Source organism: Chenopodium album, chromosome 15, assembly GCF_948465745.1.
Source record: "Chenopodium album chromosome 15, dcCheAlbu1.1, whole genome shotgun sequence".
NCBI lineage: Eukaryota > Viridiplantae > Streptophyta > Magnoliopsida > Caryophyllales > Amaranthaceae > Chenopodium > Chenopodium album.
This window is the reverse complement of record NC_137848.1, coordinates 46,210,288-46,229,556: the sequence shown is the minus strand read 5'-3', so window position 1 is coordinate 46,229,556 and position 19,269 is coordinate 46,210,288. Positions and strand designations below refer to the sequence as shown.

The following is a 19,269-nucleotide window of genomic DNA, read 5'->3' as shown; positions in this document are numbered from 1 at the left end:
CGTTTGAGATTGCAGGAATCACTTTTTATAATAAGAATCGAGTAAAGGCCAATACGGGCGAATGTGACTCCATGACTCACTTCGTACCATCATCCCCGATCCTCCTTTCGTGGTTTTGAACCATATAGAGTTAGTAATCTCATGGATTATGAATGGGGTGTAACCTTCACAGGTCAATTGTTGTTGCCTTTCGTTATCCCTTTATCGTGGTTGCCTTTTTATGATCCGTTAACGGTTTACAAGTTCCTTAAAAACTTGTTGACAGCTCCTTACTTTCTTTATCCCTAATAGTAATGTCAATTCCCACTTTCCTAAAAGTGCCAAGCTGATTCACACATGCTTAAAGTAGGCGCGCTTTGAACGACGCCTACACTAAGTAAACAGACAAATTAAGCTATGAAATTTAAGTCATAGCAACTTATCACTTTATTCTAATCGGTGGTAAAATTTTGTGAATTAATTTATTTATTTACCTAGTCTAATTAATATCTTCCTTAAAATAAGTGTCACAGGGATGTATAGTAAATAAGAACGAAGGAAGTAGTTATTAAACTTGCTTAAGTTGGGCAACTTAAATTCATTCGCTGATGTGATTTGAACATGAATACTGAACGTTAAACTCAAATTGGAGTGTTTGAATAGCTTTTTGCCTGGCTTTTGTAGTTGATCAAACAACCAAAAAATATGTTTGTTTGTTGGCTTTTTAGCCAATAGCAAAAAGCCAATATGAATAGATTTTTCTAGTGGCTTTGACTTGTTGGCCCACTTTTTCACTAATAAACAATTAACTAATATAACTAATTTTGCTAAACACTTTTATAAAATAACTGACTTTAATTTAAAAAGTCAATCCATACGGCTAATACTCCCAAACTCTCAGCTGATCAAACAAGCTAAATAAATCAACTAACAGCCAAAAGCCACTGACGGTTGCCAACAAATCCCATTTTCTAAATCTTGTTTACCCTCAAATTAACTTTACATTTATTATGAAGTTATGACAAAATATTAGTTTAATGGGTAGAAGTCCCTTAACGTAAAAGAGTAGAGCAAAGTCAATTCCAATTTCCAAGCAAGTTCATATTCATGTTACACTATCATATTATGATTCATATATTCACATGCTCTGGACGTGCGAACAACTAGCAAATCTTTTTATGAAACAATTTGAAATGCACCCCAAACGCACACACCATCAAGTGCAACATCACGTGATTTTTTCCTGACAGCCCATACAATGTTATCCAGAAAAGGAGAGATGTTAATCCATTTTCTTTGAACTGGAAATAAACAATTTATTTTTGGACGCCTTTACTCCATCCATCCATTTCTATATACTCTATACGAAACTTAAGATTTTTTTAGTTCCGATATTTGTGGGTCAAATACTTTAAAAATAGAGAGAGAAGGATAAGAGATCCTCATCTTAAAAGTGTCTCTAGTGGAAATTAAACTCCAAACCTTAAAATTATAAGGTTCAATTCTTACTATTCTTGATTAGCTAAATGTCTATAGTGAAGATTGAACCCCAAACTAAACTTAGCTTAATATTTATTTGCTGAATTGCTGTTACTAGGAGTACAATATTTTGAAATCTGTATTTGTACTATCTACTGTTTTTAATTTAACTACTTTTATGGAGTACTGATTTTAAAATAGACAAGAAGTGTTATAGCTAAATATCCACTAAAATGAATATAGTCTCATATTTCCTGTCTCTAATTGTTTGCTCCACTTTTCTTTTTAAGGTGTTCTCAAAAGATTGCCCCATACTACTTTTGACATGTTTTCCCACTTGCACTCTCTCTATCTCTCTCCTCATTGATATTTGTGTCAACCTATGTACACCATTTTTTGCCGAAAGCCTTAATAAAGTGGATTTATGGATTGAGGCAAACAATTGGGAACAGAGGAAGTACTAAAATAGAAGTGTTTCGTGTATATATATATATATATATATATATAAAATAAACAAAAGAGCCTAGTGTTGTACTCCGTAGCTAATTAAGAACGGAGAGGATATTAAAAATTATATTCCAAATTAGGCCATGTTTAGTTCAACTTATTTTTTTACTTATTTAGAAAAAATAAGTCAGATCAGGAAAAAAATAAGTTCAAATCAGATTAAATTAGAAAAAAAAAAAAAGTTCATATTAGATCAGACCAGACCAGATTAAACGAGATAAGATCAGATCATATAAGTTCAAAGTAAACTAAACAGACACTTAATTCTTGTTTTTTATTTAAAACATTTTAGTGGATATTTTGATACATCTTCATCTTTCATAATTTTTATTTGGGTGATAACAATGTTGCTTGGAAAGATTGGGACTAAATTTTGCATCAACTTTTGGTCACGAGTTTCAATATTTCTCTGTGTTTCTGTTTGTGCATGTCATCTGAATCATCAGTATAGTTGGTTGCTTGTATCTTTCACAACCTAAAGTAATTTGTATTTGCATGTTGCATTATCTTTCATGTTACTAATCAGGTATTGTTAAATACATTACAATTACGTAATATATTGTTATCTTTGAATTAATTTATTGAATTCTAGGGTAGCAACATATCTACTTCGTATCATACATCCGAATGTATTTAAAAAGTATTCCAATGTTTCAGGTATAGCCAAAATTTTGTCATAGGATTTTTAATGTAGTTTCGATGCCAGATACAACAAAAGTCGAAACTAAGGGTTATATGGAGTATTTACACATTACAATTAGGATTTGTTGAAGCCAAGTTTCAATCTTTCCAGAAAAGCATCAATTTGGCACATTGTCTTTGTTTTCTTTTTCAATTTCATTACTACTGTTAAATAATCATTGTTTATTTGAATGGTATAGGTCTTCTTGTATATTGCACGTTACAACTTCATGTAGCATAAGCATAACCATTGAATTTGCCTTAAAATTTAGATGTTTACAAAATTACAAATGGAGAATTGTTTTGGGCAACACTATCATAGGCTTCCAGGCCATCTACATATGTTTTAATGATCAAGAATCATGAATTTATGATGATTATACAGGTTGTCAATATCCAACTTCTTTAAGTTATTGATTATCAACTCCACTTTAATCAAGTTGTTCCAGCTAGCTACCACAAAACTTCGACTTGATGATACAACACGCTCGACCTTTGTTTCCTCTTCAGTTGGGTTGATTAAGGGACGCTACACGCTAGGGTGGTTCGACATAGGGTTAGCAAAATAAACTCCTTCTGCCACTCTAAGATAGCATCGTTTTCTTTCTAATTTGTTGCATCGCTTGTGCCTTGATATATTTGGCATCATGGAAAGTTTTCCCATACCACACTTATAAGGTACCACAATTTTACTCTTACATACACTATTTTTAGTCTCGCTAATCTGTCTCTGTAATCAACTCCACCCAATCAAAACTTTAAAAAGTAATCATATTTCAATAGAGCAATTTTAGAGACGGAAAGAGCAATTCCTTTTAAAAATACATTGAAATTTGTTGGTGGCTTTATTCTCTAACAAAGTATATTGTCAATAGGTTTTGATCACATTAAGACTATTCCCCTCTCTAATAAACATATTATAACTTCTATTGGATGAACTTTTCCCATACAATCTCCCTACATTTCTACTTCCCCGATTGCCAATAGTGTAAGCAGTTAACCACCACCAAAACAAACAGCATTGGCCGCAGCCTTCTGAGGATCCATCCTCAGAAGGCTGCTAAGAGCAGCCATGTCGGGAATGTGAAAGAAAGCTTACCTGCTAAGAGATGGAGGTAAGCTCTTTATGTGAGAAACAAAGTGCTGCTACAGCATCTATGTGCAACCCTCCCTGTGGTCAGATCCAGCCATGGAAAAGGTAGTTAGCCTGATAATTTCGCGAATGCTAAAGATAGAGAGAGAGAAAATTAAGAGAAAAGTAATCCTGCGAAATTTCACTACAATGCTCCACAATTTGCTATTATTCCATGATTTCCCCCAAAATTTAAGCATCGAAGTGCAGTAATGGTCTTCTCTGGTTCTTTAAACTACAAGTCCACAACATGGCATACTGATTCAAAGAGTAAGAGTACCCCTAAAGCATAAATAACGTAATTCAAATATCAGGCAAAGGCAGCACTTAGAATTATGCTGATTAGCTAACAAAACACAAGTCCCAGCCAAGGACATTGGGATACAAACAGCTGATTGAAAGCAGGCCCAAGCTAATCAACATTATATAAAGGACAGAACACCTTTGATTTTTCTTTTGAGTATGGATTGAATGCAGCTCCTAATACCACGGTAACGTAGTCTAAAATATTACGCTCCTTTAAAAAGCTCAGTTAAGGGCTGTGCAAAAGATTCCAAAAATAACAAGCAAAAACAGGGCTGAAAAAGAATATAAACCTAGCAGAATTCTGTTTTGCAATTGCAAGTAATAAAACTGACAATTGTTCAAGTACTCCCATAAACCCGGCTTCTAAAATTGATACTCCTATAGTATCTCAGCATTAGGATCAATGACTAGTTAATAGTCCTCACCCCCCTCATTTTCAGTCAAATAGAGGAATGCATCTAGTCGCATAATCGCTATATCCATTTGTTGTATATAGGAGGGCAAAAGTGGAAAAGTGCATTCAGAATGCTACTTTTTATGATTTCAGTGGTACATTTTTTGTACTATTATACATGTATATTGTACCATTTCTGTCTTAATAGTACTATTATATCTCATAATAGTATAATATTTTGATGTACCATTTACATACTTCTTCGTACTATTAGTATAATATTTATACCACTACAACATTTAATGGTACTATTTACCTATTAAATAGTACTTTTTACTCCCACTACAACTTCAACTTTATTACTAATTTGCCATCCTATATGCAATGTTTGCATATAGGAGCTATGCGCTAGACGTTAACCCAAATAGAGTGCGCAATTCACTACAACACATTCAGATCTCATAGTATCAGTTTAAATTTTGGTAATATACATAACAACAACTCATGCTGATTAAGGGCTTGTTCTCTTAGCTTATTTTCAGTTCAGTTCAGTTCAGCTTCAATAAGTTAAGTTAAATTCAGTTCTTATCTTAATTTCTTTCTCTCATAAAATATTCAATTAAGTAAAGTTTTTATCTTAATTTCTTCTTTTATAAAATATTCAGTTCAATTCAGTTTATTTCAACTCTATAAGTTCCATTCAGTTCAATTCATTCAGAAGAGGCCCTAATTCTCAACTCTACTTGTATATATCTCTCTCTCACCCTAAGAGTAATTACAAGTGGTCGCCACTCCTCAATTACACCCAAAGTCAAAAAAAATTGAGAGTAAAACAAAATTCATGAACATTTTACAAAATAAGACTGTACATTCAAGGACAACTTCCAAAATACAGTCTCAATTTCCTCACCAGGACAAAACCTCAGTATTTGATAAAAATACTACATTTAAGCACTTCATTTCAAACTGCCTATTGGTTATTGTTTCTTTACTAACAACTGTATAAAGCAGCTAGGAACTCCTGAAGACCACTTAATATGCTGCTGCTTGCATACCCTACCAAAAGGTAAAAATGGGCTAAAATGCATAAGCTTAAAGTTCAAGTTCTTGATCACAACAGAGAATGAAAGTATCAAATAAACTTAGAATGAAAGTACCAATTAAACTTATCCCGCCTTTATGCATGATTCATGGAGAAAATTAATAAGAAACCTCTTGAAACTATTCTAATAGAAAACCATAATAACACAAAACTTCAAGACACCTTGAAAGAGAAAAAGGAGGGTAGAGAGTTGGTTAAATGAACAAGTCATATGGAATGGAGGAAGTAATCACCGATTACCTTTCATTTGAACATGATGATGAAAGAATAAACTAGACATAGGGCTGCATACATAGCAACAACCGCAAATTGAAAGTAGATCAAGAAAGTACAGGACAACAACTCCATGAACATACATGTCTACAACAAATCTTGACAGTGAAAAAGAGAGAACAAAATCAGAAGGCAGGAGTTGTCCATCTTCACATCACAGTCAATATATGAATGTAAGGTCAGTCTTTGCATTATAAGGAGGCTGACACCAGGTAATTTGTAAGATCTGAGCACCTGACCTCAAGAATCAAGACTTAAAAAGTCAATTCTATCTTAAAACACATAACTCGCACAAAATTATTATCATAGTGAGCCTCATCCATAGTAAAGTATATGAAAACGATCCCCTTATCTGAGCTGAACCCTTGTATTACAATGCCACTTGACCTGTCCAATACAAGTCTATAAAGATATGAAACATAGAAAATAATATCCCTCAAATCTTCCAATCGTCTAAAGCGCTTAACTAATCCCCAGACCTCTTCCGTTTTTCCTGTAAATCGTCCATAATGATATAATCATCCACTTCACCTATAATCAAGTAATCCCAAAGTAGGTACATTGGCAACCCACTTCATGCTTGACCCCCTCATCTTTACCCCATAATAAGTTGATATAAGCTTTAAACAGATCCAGCTAAAATCTAGTAATCACCCCTAAACAAATTAGCAAACCCATAGTATCCTACTACCCTGTACTACCACATCTGCCAAATTTAAGTCAACATAAATTATAACTGTTAATCAATTTAGCCTTCAAAAATCATACCAATATTAAGCAGATATTAGAACCGGGCGGTGCTTCTGAAAACAAATATTTAGCAGGGTACTTTGAACCAAATGCCTACTAAATGAAAAAGTTACAAACAATATTAAAAATATACCAGAAAAAAAAATTGTGAGGAAATTTGAAAATGTCATAGCATCAAAATCCTCCGATAAGTCCTACACACTTGAGACGTGTCTAGAAAGACCGCAATAGCAGAAATTAGCAAAGCACCACTTTGGAAAGTCCAAAAGCAAAAGGCCTAACCTAAACTAAAACTTCCTCCGTTTTTATTTAGTTGACACCTTTCTCTTTTCACGCTTGCCAACGCACTATTTTAACGATTAATATCTCTAATTCTCGACATTTTAAAATTATAAAAAAGTAAATATTAATAAAATATACATTAATACGATTCAAACAAAATCCCATTTGACTTTGTTTTATCGTAGCTATAAATCACAAAAATTAGTCAAAGTGTAGTTTGTGAATAGTATAAAAGTCAAATGGTGTCAATTAAAATAAAACGGAGGTAGTATGATTAATATAGTGATCAAAATCTAGACTACACTCTCAATTAAATAAGGCAATTCTATGCCAAGCTGAGTTGAAAGGTCTAAAGTAAACAAAAGGATACTTCAAAAATCTAAACAAATAATTTACTGCACATTAACATCAATGACAACTCTAAAATAATTTTGTAGCAGTTCACCAGCAACAGCATACATCATCCATAAACACTAGATTCCTTCATCTTTACCCTGTTATCAGTTACTAGTTACTACAACCCTTAAACAGATTCAACTAAAATAGTAACCATCCCAGAACAAATTGGCAAACCCTGCACTTCCTCATCTACCCAAATGTAAGTCAACGGAAACATTTAATCTATACATCCCAATAGTATGTAGACACTAAATATTGGCAGATCTTCCGAAAACCATTTATTAGCAGGGTACTTTGAAGTTTGAAGCGAAAAGCCTACAAATACAGTTGTACTAGATAGTAACTACAAAACATTGACAAGAAAAAAATGCCAGACAAAGAAAAAATATGACAAGGATTTCAAAGTATATCACATAATGCTTAATCCTTCTCTGAGCCAAACACATTTCAGAAGTGTCTGGAAAGACAACAATATCAGGCATTAGCAAAGAACCACTTAAGAAGGTCCAAAAACACACAACCTAACCTTAAATATTTGATATTAGTACTAAATGACCAGCACGATCATTCAAAATAATAAGACAGCACCCTTAACTAAACTACTAAAGCAAGCCATCCTATGCAAAGCTGAGTTGAAACTTGAAATACCCACAAGTAACCAAAAGGATGGAGAAATTCACAAATAGAACTACAAATATTTCTATAATCTAAACAAATTGTGGACTCCACATTAGCATCGATGATATTATGATAGTTCTAGTTCATCAGCAACGCATACATCTTGCATAAACAAGAAGTCCACACTGGGTAATTTGATACTTTGATAGACCTGGCCTCAAGAACCAAGAGGTCCTAGACTTAAAAAATCAAGTTCTATCTTAAAACACAACTCCCATAAAATTATTACTTCGTATTAAAGTAATTAAACCATAGTGCCTCTTCCATGGAAAAGTACATCCCTAAACCAAAACTGAGCCCTTGAAACACAATGCCACTTGACCAGCTACCTCTCCTCTACAAGCCTATAATGATATGAAACAGAAAAATAATATTCCTCAATTCTCCAATAATCTAAAGTGCTCATTAATTTTCTTGACCTTTTTGTCTTTTTCCTGTAAATTTTCCACAATGATTTAACCATCCACTTCATCTATATTCAAGTAATCCCAACATAAATTATATCAGCAACCAATTCCATGCTAGATTCCCTCATCTTTACCTTATGATAACTTCCTAAAACCTTAAAACAGATTCAGCTAAAATCTAATAACCATTCCTGAAAAAAATTAGTAAACCCATCCTACACTACACTCCCTCATCTACCCGGTTGTAAGTTAATGGAAAAGCTATAATCTATTTAGCCTTCCAAAATCATCCCAACAATAAGCAGACAATAAAGATGGGCATCATGCAAGGTACTTGACCCAAACACCTGCTAGATGAAAAAGTTTGAAACAACATAAAAAACAAAAATACCAGACAAAACAACTGTGTGGAATTTTCGGAGTATCAGAAGCAACATATATTTGAGAAGTGTCTGGAAAGACCACAATAGCATGAATTAGCAAACAACCACTTAGGAAGGTCCAAAAGCACACAGCCTAATCTTAATTGATCAATATTCAATATTAATAATATTGATCAATATTCTAAGACTAAACTCTTGATTAAAGCAGGCAATTTTATACCAAGCTGAGCTGAAACACTTAAAGTAAGCAAAAGGATGGGATGAATCAACATAATGAAGTACTTCTATAACCTAAAAATCACGAAGTAGTTTACTACTGTGCATTAGCATGGATGACAATCCTAGGAAGGTTTCGTTCTAGTTCACCAGCAAAGGCACACATCTTCCATAAACACAAACCCACATGAACCACACCCGCAACTACCGGTATCATCTTATCATAACCATGAACAATTATTGAACACTACTTAATTGATTCACATTCTTATTCTTAAATTCACTAATAATAGAGAATGATCAACTGGCAAGATTACAAATTCGCAACATTCGGACCTGACTAGCCCTAGCAAGAATCTAACATTTTGCACAATTACAACATACCCACCCTAAAAGCTCAGCAACAGTCAATCAAAAATCAAGCATTTCCTAACAAACATCCACCAAATTAAACAAAACAAAAAATAGAAGAAAGCAAATCATATAACCAAATATACTTTGGATAAAACTCCAAAATTAATAAAAGGGTCAATTGTTCGAAAACCCTTATTTTTCTTCATCAACTACATCCCCATTATATATCAACAACAACAAAATTCAAACCAAAAAAAAGAAACCCTAAACATTATCCAACAATGAAACGAAATTGAAAACAAAAGGGGCGTAAATTACTCAGAAGATTCAGAAACTTGCTGGGCCTGAAGACGTTCAAGGGCTTTCTGATGGGCCCAAGTCTCGAGGGTAAGATCGGGCTTAGCACTGAGCCCAACACCAAGGATGACGATGGTGAGGAAGCTGGTGACGTAGCAGGGCAATTCCCAATCTTCCCATTTCCGAGATTGACCAGGTGGTGGAGGAGGGCGGTTGAAGAGGTAGCCATTGGGTCGGTCTTGGTGACCTGGGCTGGTCCATCGGTCGAGCCCTCCGCCGCCGCGGGTTCGGAGGGTTTGGGTTAGCCTGGATCGGAGGGTTCCGGCGGCTGTGGCTAGGTATTTGGCGGCCACCATGGTTGTGTTGAGGAGAGAGAAAGAGAATGGTGCGTGTTGAGTGAGATCGATCTATATTCTTGTTTTAGCGAGGTGTTGGTTCATTGAAATTCCTATACGGCGTCGTTTGTTTGAAACAAAGGAAATTAATAAAAACTAGGAATAAATCATGAGAAAATACAAGCTTCTCAAAGGGTGATTCTCGTCTTTTGGGTTAAACAAACAGGGTTATTTGTGTCATTTTAGCAAGACGGAATATTGACAACGTTAACCCACCTTTCTCTATTTAACAATGGAGGTCGAGGAAATCAATGAAAAAGCAAAAGCTCACAAACAACAACCACCACCTACTATTTACTTATTTAGGGATTAACCATGCCCTTAATTTATACTCCACATATTTTTCTTAGGGTTTTTCATTAATTTACAAGAACGATCTCAAATTAAGGGTGTGTTTTAAAAGTGATCCATAATTTATAGGCAATATGCTCAACAAGTCTAATACAACAGTAGTTACGTCGTTATAGGCTAAAAATGCAGCTTGCAGCTGGGAACAAGCAGATTGAATGAAGTGTAAAATACAGAGTACATGGCTTAATGCTAAACTCATCATCTTTCCTATAAGTATCTTGTATTCTACAAAAAAGATTGAGCTAAGTTGCCTAAAATATGATTGAGGAGGTCTCCGAAAACCTCTTAGTAGTCACTCTTAAATAATATTTCCGGAAAAAGTATTTTTACGCTTCCTACATACTCGATTGATGATCTTAACTCTACTGAATAAATCACTTGCATTTTTCCTCTAGATAATCAAATTGTTTCCAGTAAATTTTTCCTGATAAAAATTGTTCTGGTTCGCATGTCACTGTCAAGAATTGTGTCAATCTATGGAGATATTGAAGCTCAGCATAATTTTGCTCTTCAACATCAAGCAAGGAGATAAACTGAGATCTACCAATAGCGATTTCAGGACATCACCAATAATCTCCACAAGAACAGATGCCACCTTTAATATGATGGAAGCGATTTTTATCCCTTAAAGAGACTGTTCTTCCATAGAGCTTTGATATGATTTTGGCAAAATTGTGGCAATCAACACAGATTCTGAGGTTCTTTATAACTCTGAGTCGGGTTCCTTCAGAAGTACTTAGAAGCCCAAAGGCTAAAGCCAGCTTTTCACTATGTCCCAGAAGTATCTTCTCCTTTTGCTCATCTTCAACATCGTGTAAAACACAGCTAAGATCAGGTTCATAACCAGCTTCCTTTAATCGAACTGCCAGTTCCTTTACTTTCGTGTGAACCTCATCTTTCCTCGGATGGGACCGATCACTAGCATGGAAAGTGTGAAGAGTTTGATCAAGCTCAATCCAGCTCCTTCCTGGCTCCTTACTCACAGCCTTTTCTTTCATCAATTCCCTCAGATTTCTTACCTCTTCCCATCTTCCTGCAGAGGCATATAAATTAGATAAAATGACATAATTTCCAGCATTTTCAGGCTCTATTTCTAGAAGTTGACGACCCACATATTCTCCAACATCTAAATTCGAGTGAACCTTGCATGCGCCTAATAGAGATCCCCAAATGGCAGCTGTTGGTTTAAAAGGCATCTCATCAATAAACTTCAAAGCCTGTTCTAATCGCCCAGAACGACCAAGTAAATCAACAACACAACCATAATGCTCTATATTTGGCTCTAGCCCATCTTTCTGTGCTATCATCTCATCAAAAATTTCTAGTCCAGTGTCTTCCATTCCACCATGGCTGCAACCAGATAAAACGGCCAAGAAAGTTACTCTGTCAGGTTTGACTTTGCCTTCTGCTCTCATCATTTTCAAAAGTTCAATCACCTTTGACCCCATCCCATGTTTACAATATCCCACAAGCATTGCATTCCACGAGATGACACTTCTTTCAGGCATGCTATCAAAAACCCTTCTTGCATAAACGAGGTTCCCACATTTAGCATACATATCAATTATCGAATTCTGCAGAACCACATAAGACGGAAGCTGATGTCGCAAAATATGATTATGGATTTGCTTGCCTTGATCTAGAGCAGCAAGTCCAGATAATGCAGTTAGGAGACTAGCATAAGTAACATAATTTGAACACATCCCTTCCTTCAGTAGCTTGCGAAACAATTCAACCGCCTCTTCATCAAAACCTAATTGGGCATACCCTGCAATTATTGCAGTACAGGAGACAACATCCCTCTGAATTAAACTATCAAATACTGTTCGAGCCTCATGGATTCTTCCTGCCTTGGCATACATATCAAGAAGTGAGCTCCCAACAAATATGTGAGAATCATAGTTATACCTTACTATAAGAGAGTGGATCTGTCTTCCATTATCCAACCCATAATCACCTGTACAAGAAGGGAGAACAGTGGCGAAAGTAAACTCATTGGGTTCTGTGCCTGCAAAAAATTTCTAATCTTATCAGCTCTCAGAAAAGCAATTAATAAAAAAAAACCATTCAAAAAATTTGAAAGCCGCCATTTCATGCATTGCAAATTTTCATATAGCTTTCATGATTGATGACAAATTGTAAATTCAAGTTTTTTTTACCAAGATGCAAAACTAAAACAAAAAACAGGAACAGAATTATCAAAGATCAAACTTGTCATGGCTGCAAAAAATATCCATTCAGGATAAGAGGAATTCTATGAATGTTTAACTACCCTAGTCACTAAGCATCCATCTAGTTGACAATAGTTGTTCAAAAGCTTCCTTGAACATCAATAAAGTACAGAGTATTAACATTAACCAAACAATTAGGCCTGAAACTGTAACTTAAAGTCAAAGCGGTACAAAAACATTAACATCAACCAAACAATTAGGCCTGAAACTGTATCTTAAAGTCAAAGCGGTACAAAAACTTCAATTCAGGTCAGGTCAGTTCAGTTCAGTCCAGCCCAAAAGAACGAGAACTTAGTGATGCAGCTACATTGTTACTCGGGAGGAAGACAGCTGGTGTCTTGCTCGACTGATTAAGTTCCAATTCTAACTCCCTAAAATACGTAATGCAACATTCAAATATGTATAAAGACACAAATTTTGATTATTTATATCTGTTGTCTTACTCAACAATCAACATGTAATGCAGACTTCAAAACAAAAAGAGTACCTGATCTCAACATCTCTACAAAAAGATTCAAAGCCTCAGAAGAAAACCCTTTTTGTGAATACCCCGAAATCATAGCAGTCCAAGAGACCACATTTCGTTCAGGCATTTCATCGAACACATAGCGTGCATCAACCAAACAATCACATTTACAGTACAAGATAACAAGCCTAGTTCTGAGGTACAATGGTGGAAGATACTGAGTTTTGATCATGTGGGTATGTACTCTTTGACCTTCTCTAAGAGATTTTCTATTGACACAATCATTTAAGATGGTATCATACCCTTCAAACTTCATTTCCAGACCTTGAACCGCCATTTCTAGCAGAGCTTCCTGTAATTGACCGTTGGAGCATAGTGCTCTTAGTCTTGATTGGAATGGCGGGAATATTGTATGATATAGTTGGTGGGTGAATGGCGTTTTGGAGGAGAGAGAAAGTATGTGTTCAGCAACAATGGCTGTTTGCCTCAATTTTATTAGCATTTGAGATTCTCAGAAAAGTCAGAACATCAATGATCCTGTTCTGTTGGAAAATATATGATATATCAGTGTATGCAATATTGCAATGTATTACCGTCCATTATTAATTTAGGGATGAGATTGGTAATGGGACATAATGACGTATTTTCTTTGCCTAGTAACCCTCAAACTCATCATTTAATTATCTTTATTTATTACTGGTTATCAAATGGACCGTTAAATCTTTCATAAATTCTCATAATATTCTTGAATTATAGTCAATTTCAAAGCAAATTACATACAAAATATATCTTCATGACTTCATGTCAAAGTCTTGGCAATTTACTTTAGAGATTGTATATTCATCCAATCCAAAGGTGTCCATTTTAGACAAAGCAACAATAATGTTTTGTAGATAAAACAGAAAAGCTATAATAGAGATTTTGGCGGTCAATCGGGTAGACAAAAATAAATGACGATAATGATAATGATAATGAGCTCGAGTGTAAGTTTACAAAGAAATTTCTCATACTTATGCTCATGATGATGTAAGTCTACCAGGAATGCTTAAAAAACATTGATGCTACTAACTAAGATACAGAGTATAACAAGATATGCATTATGAATCGGCTCACACAATCAAGATAAACCTTCCTTATCTGTAATCATCACTTCATATGTATACAGGGTTTGTGGTTTGTACAAATTTTCTTCACTTGGCTTTTTTCCTCAACTTTCAGAATTTAAAGAATAGAATCTTGTAATGAATTCTTTTTATAGAGACTAGACTGAAAATTGACAAAGGAGATGTTATTGACTGTAGATGGTCTGAAATCCAAGGGATTATCCCATCCCACTGATTTCTCTTCAGACCATCTCATGTTCATATTTCTAACTTCGAAACCATCTATATATTCCATGATGATTCCTGCCATATTATGTTTAACAAGCCCTGAACATCCAGGCCTGTAATCTACCAACCCCCCATCATAACTCGTCCATCTTCTGTAAGTGAGATCGACATTGCTGAACTTCAAGTCCCTTATTATCCCTCCTTTAGAACCTGATAAAAACACTCCATTTTCAGAAACTGATGTTATGTTGATGAACTGAATGTCAGAGATTGACCCTTCTATTGTGTTTGAGTCTCGTGGACATGTTGTTATGTAAATTGGTTCTGCTCTTCCCCACCATGATGGATCATAGTACCTCGTGCTGATGTTTATGTTGGAGAAGGTAATGTCTTTGACATTCCCTACAAAATTGCACACTCCCATCAGTCCCATGACCAATTAATTCACCCTCAAAACTTTCTAATACTGAAAATATAAATTGCTGAATTTAAGAATTTTACAGTTACCAAGGGCCAGAGTTTCATAAAATACCTCCATCGCGAATTTGAAGTCCAAGTCCTCTATGAGACTCAAAGATGGTTATGTTGTCGAACAATAAATGCACAAAATCAAATGAGCTAGCACTACCGAGCTTGATGGCTGAGGATTTCGTTCTGATCCAACAATCAGTAGCAGTTAAGTTATAAAGAGGCTTGTTGTACGTCTTTGGGCATATAGCATCGTCGCCGGTGTCTATGTGGCATCTGGTGATGAATGTGTTATTAGAATCTTGTATGTCAATCCCATCATTGTTTGGCGAGTTGAAGTTCCCATAGATGGACATGTCATGAATGGAAGTGTTATCACAATCTACTATGTGCAAGCTGCAATTCACAATCTCATTACATTTGAATGATTGGTGGATTTTAAAAAGTCAAGAAACTAGCAAAGCATGCAAAAAATATCTTCTCCCACTTCACTGTCCCAATAAATTTGTAACGCCTGATGTAATTCAAACAAGTAATGTACTGTAACAGCCAAATTTTGGACAGGGTAGTCTAGCACTGCAACAAAAGAAAAAAAAAAAAAAAAAAAAAAAAATTGAAATCAACTGTGTTCCCATATCACGCGTGGGGCTAAATGTTCGGGCCAACTCCATTGTCCTAAGTCCAGTGACCTAAAATCACGAAAATACCCCTCCATGATCCACCCCATCATTAATCATTGCAAAGTACAGATTTACCCTTAATCTATCGAACTAAGTACAACTTCTGCCTCCTGAAAGTACAACTATAAATAGCTCTCCAATCATTAATAATGGTAGCTTTTTTCCTAATTCTCTCTCCTTCTCTCTCTACTTTCCCTCTCTAAGTACTCTCTTTCCCTACTTTCTCTCTCTAGAAAGTACGTTCGCTGACTTAAGCATCGGAGGGGCTTTTCCGGGTCACACCCCAACAGCTAACCTTCTCTCTTTTACAGGCCGAGCTTTCGGACATCAAGGCAAAGCCCTCGGATATATTCTTGCTAGGCGGAGCCGAAGGATATTTGGACATTTATTGGACTTAATCTCTAGGACATCTTGATATTATTACCCTATCACCCCGAGGAGTATTTTGTTTCCAGAAACAAACTGTACTCAAACACAATACAAGGAATACTTTCACAAAAGGAAGATTTCCTAAGCATTATTCAAAAAGATTTCTTACTCTCTCATTTGTAAAAATACGAATTCAAATCTTTACTTCCTCACTACAATTGCAACAGGACATCTCTATACTCTAGAAGCAATGTTCTTAGAGTATATTCTGTCTAGGTAAACATCATACTTGAATGTTCCAACTGCAAAGAGTACAAATTTGCAATTGTACACTAGGATTCTCATATTGTCATCTTTTCCATTGCAAATATGATTTTGCTTACATTTTTTAATAAATTGCAGTAATTTAAAGATAATAGAAATGATGACTATTTAAGATTTAAAGAAAAAAGGCATACACTCTTAATTGTGAGAAATTGTACACTCTTAATTGTGAGAAATTAAGCAATTTAATTACACAATTGCCACTGGATGATAAACATTCCTTGTTTATGTAGGAGATAAATTTGTATTTTCTATTGTGACACCCCTATAGGCCTATAACTCTTACTAGTAGCATGTTCTTTTTGCTTGATATTTACTCATTTGAGCCTATTTCAACTTATGGTAATTGTAATCGTTGATTGAGCTTTGTTAGATCAAATACATGAACTCATCAGCCATATACTCTCTTAATTATACAAACGTCTACAATACAAGACCCTAATATATTCTACTAAACAAGTTGAGATAAAAATAAATAAGCTCGACATATACTTTTCTCATATAAAATAAGCTCGACAAAATAAGTTGAATGGAAACGTACCACCAATAGGCAGGCTCATTGAGCTTGACATTAGAGACAGTAACATTTGTACACCCAATAAACCCAACTAACCTCGGTCTACACTCATCCCCTAAACACGCACCCGTGTGATTCCAACTAACCATGACATTCTTCCTCTCTTCAAATCTCTTCACAAACTCCAATCCTTGACCGTTGATTTCTCCACCACCTCTGATCCCCACATTAACCACCTGTTCCGCCAACACAACATACCATCTCTCGAACTCAGTTGGATAATCTTCCAACTTCGTTCCCCCTAAAATCACCGCACCTTCTTCAACGATCAAAACGACGCCGGATTGGAGGTGGATCGTTTTTGTTAGGTAGGTTCCAGGTGATGGGAATACCACGTGGCAGAAACTTGGGGAGGGACACGCGTTGATTGCTGATTGGATTGGGGTTGTGTCGTATTGACGGCCGTTTCCGACGGCCCCGAAGTCTGTGACGGAGATGGTTGGTGGGTTGGTGGGGAGTTGGAGGGGTGATGACGTGCTGGGGTGTGATTGGGTGGGGGAGATGCTGAGTAGGAGAGAGAAAAGGAGAAGGATTAAGGTGGAAATGGAGGAGAGCATCTTGGATGTAGGATTATCTGGTGGCCTAGGTACCAATTTCCATGTTTCATTGTCAAAAAAAGCATTAAATTCATCTTAACATTGCATTTTTCCAATTTGGGTCACAAATAGTATTAACTGGATCTTTGGGTAAGAAAAATATATTAGTGGAAGTCATAGTAACAATTTTTTCTTTTTTTTTCCTACTTAAATCTATTTATCCAAAATCTAAACTCTTACTATACATCATAATCACTTCATAATTTAAAAAGAATAGTAATATTATTAGTAATTTGGTCATGATCATGTAGTATTATTGTTAATTAGTGTTGAATAATATCATAATAACTAAATTATAAAGTCTAACTTTTTATTATTAGATATCATATTGTTTACCCGATAACCGATTCGAAGTTCAAGTACCCGAACTTATCAGTTTGGTTAATGGATATCATTTTTAGTGTTATTGGTTATCGTGTACCTAAACTGATAGTGTTAACAATACAAGTACCCGAGCCATGCTCACCCCTACTTATACTACATAAATTTTACTTTGTTTTTTTGTAGTAAAACATATTTTTTACTTGCAATACTTTGACTTATGCAATACGGAGTACTTCGTAATCGTATTTCAGTTTGACTAGCTTTGATAAGTTATAGTTCAGAAAAAATATACTCCATATTTCGTATATAGTCATGTGTAATTTTGTAAGATTTGTTTTAGTTTTTATTTCATAAATTTAAGGTTTTATGATTTTCACACATTAATACTCCGTAAATAAAGATATAAGCGTGTGTTATAAAATAAAAGTTTGCAAATAAAAATTTATTGACAGAAGAAACTTGTTCTATATAAGCGTGAGTAAATTAAACAAGCATGAAATGAATTTGAACTTGTTCTATACCATTATACCAAACCCAAATGATATAGTATGCCATCCAACAAATTGATCCAAAATTACTTATTAGTTTCTTGTTTGTGTGAAAAAAAAAAAAAAAGAAAAACCTCGTTATTCACATGCCATGCCATGTATAAATATAATGCATAGATGTAACGGGTTATTTAGATGACCTGAAGCAGTGAGCATGAGAAATGCGAAGACGCAAGTTTTACGTAATCCAACATAATTGACACTTTTGAGGAAGCTTTTATTATGCTTATGCTTTATTACAAGATTTACAACGAAGAAATTTGCTTGATTGCCTCATTAGTCATTACATTATGTTCTAATCTATACTACTACTAGATCTGCATAGCTACACAAGAAAACAAATTCCTTTGATTGCAATATTTTCAATAATTGATACTTCGTATTTGGTTTGGTGTAGGGCTGCCTTAATAGTGTACATGATCTCTGATAATGTTATGTTGCAGAGCACATCGTTTTTCTCGTGGTGGTAGTGGACCTTGTGATATGTCTATTTTTCACCTTAAATCATAGATGATTCACAGTGATAAAACAAGCTAGCAGCAGAGAATCTAAAACAAATACTACTTTCGTTAACAGTCATTTGTAATTGTCAAAATATAATGAATAATTCTCTGTAATTCTCATTAATCACAATGGCCACATACAATATGTATATATTACGTATACTTGGAGGGCAAGACCAAATAACCTAAAATAGCTCACAATATACTCTAGGATATATTTTCACAATATTTACAATTATCTTGTTTCCTAAAATATATCCCAATACCCCCCCTCAAGTTGGAGCATACGGGTCACAAATGCCCAACTTGCGAAGTAGAAACTTGAACTTAGCTTTTCCCAAAGCCTTTGTAAAAATATCAGCCAACTGTATCGTCATAGGAACATACGAAGGTATAATCGTCCCATCTGTAATCGCATCCCGAACAAAATGACAATCTGACTCAATATGTTTTGTTCGTTCATGAAACACTGGATTCTGCGCAATGT

The 19,269-nt window shown here is 35.0% G+C and overlaps 2 protein-coding genes across 2 annotated transcripts; both read right to left on the bottom strand.

Moving 5' to 3' along the window:
- Positions 1 to 9,636: 9,636 nt before the first annotated feature.
- Positions 9,637 to 9,975, bottom strand: LOC145581290 (uncharacterized). The gene has a single exon (XM_081638321.1). It carries the CDS (start codon positions 9,973 to 9,975, stop codon positions 9,637 to 9,639), a length of 339 nt encoding a protein of 112 aa, XP_081494447.1.
- A 397-nt stretch (positions 9,976 to 10,372) lies between these two features.
- On the bottom strand, positions 10,373 to 17,390 carry LOC145583206 (putative pentatricopeptide repeat-containing protein At3g13770, mitochondrial). The gene is made up of 5 exons (XM_081640387.1): positions 16,776 to 17,390; positions 14,926 to 15,257; positions 14,310 to 14,795; positions 13,084 to 13,518; positions 10,373 to 12,373 (listed from the first exon to the last, which is right to left on the bottom strand). The coding sequence occupies exons 1-5, from the start codon at positions 17,366 to 17,368 to the stop codon at positions 10,929 to 10,931; spliced, it is 3,291 nt and encodes a 1,096-aa protein (XP_081496513.1). The 5' UTR covers positions 17,369 to 17,390; the 3' UTR covers positions 10,373 to 10,928.
- Between the last annotated feature and the right edge of the window lie 1,879 nt (positions 17,391 to 19,269).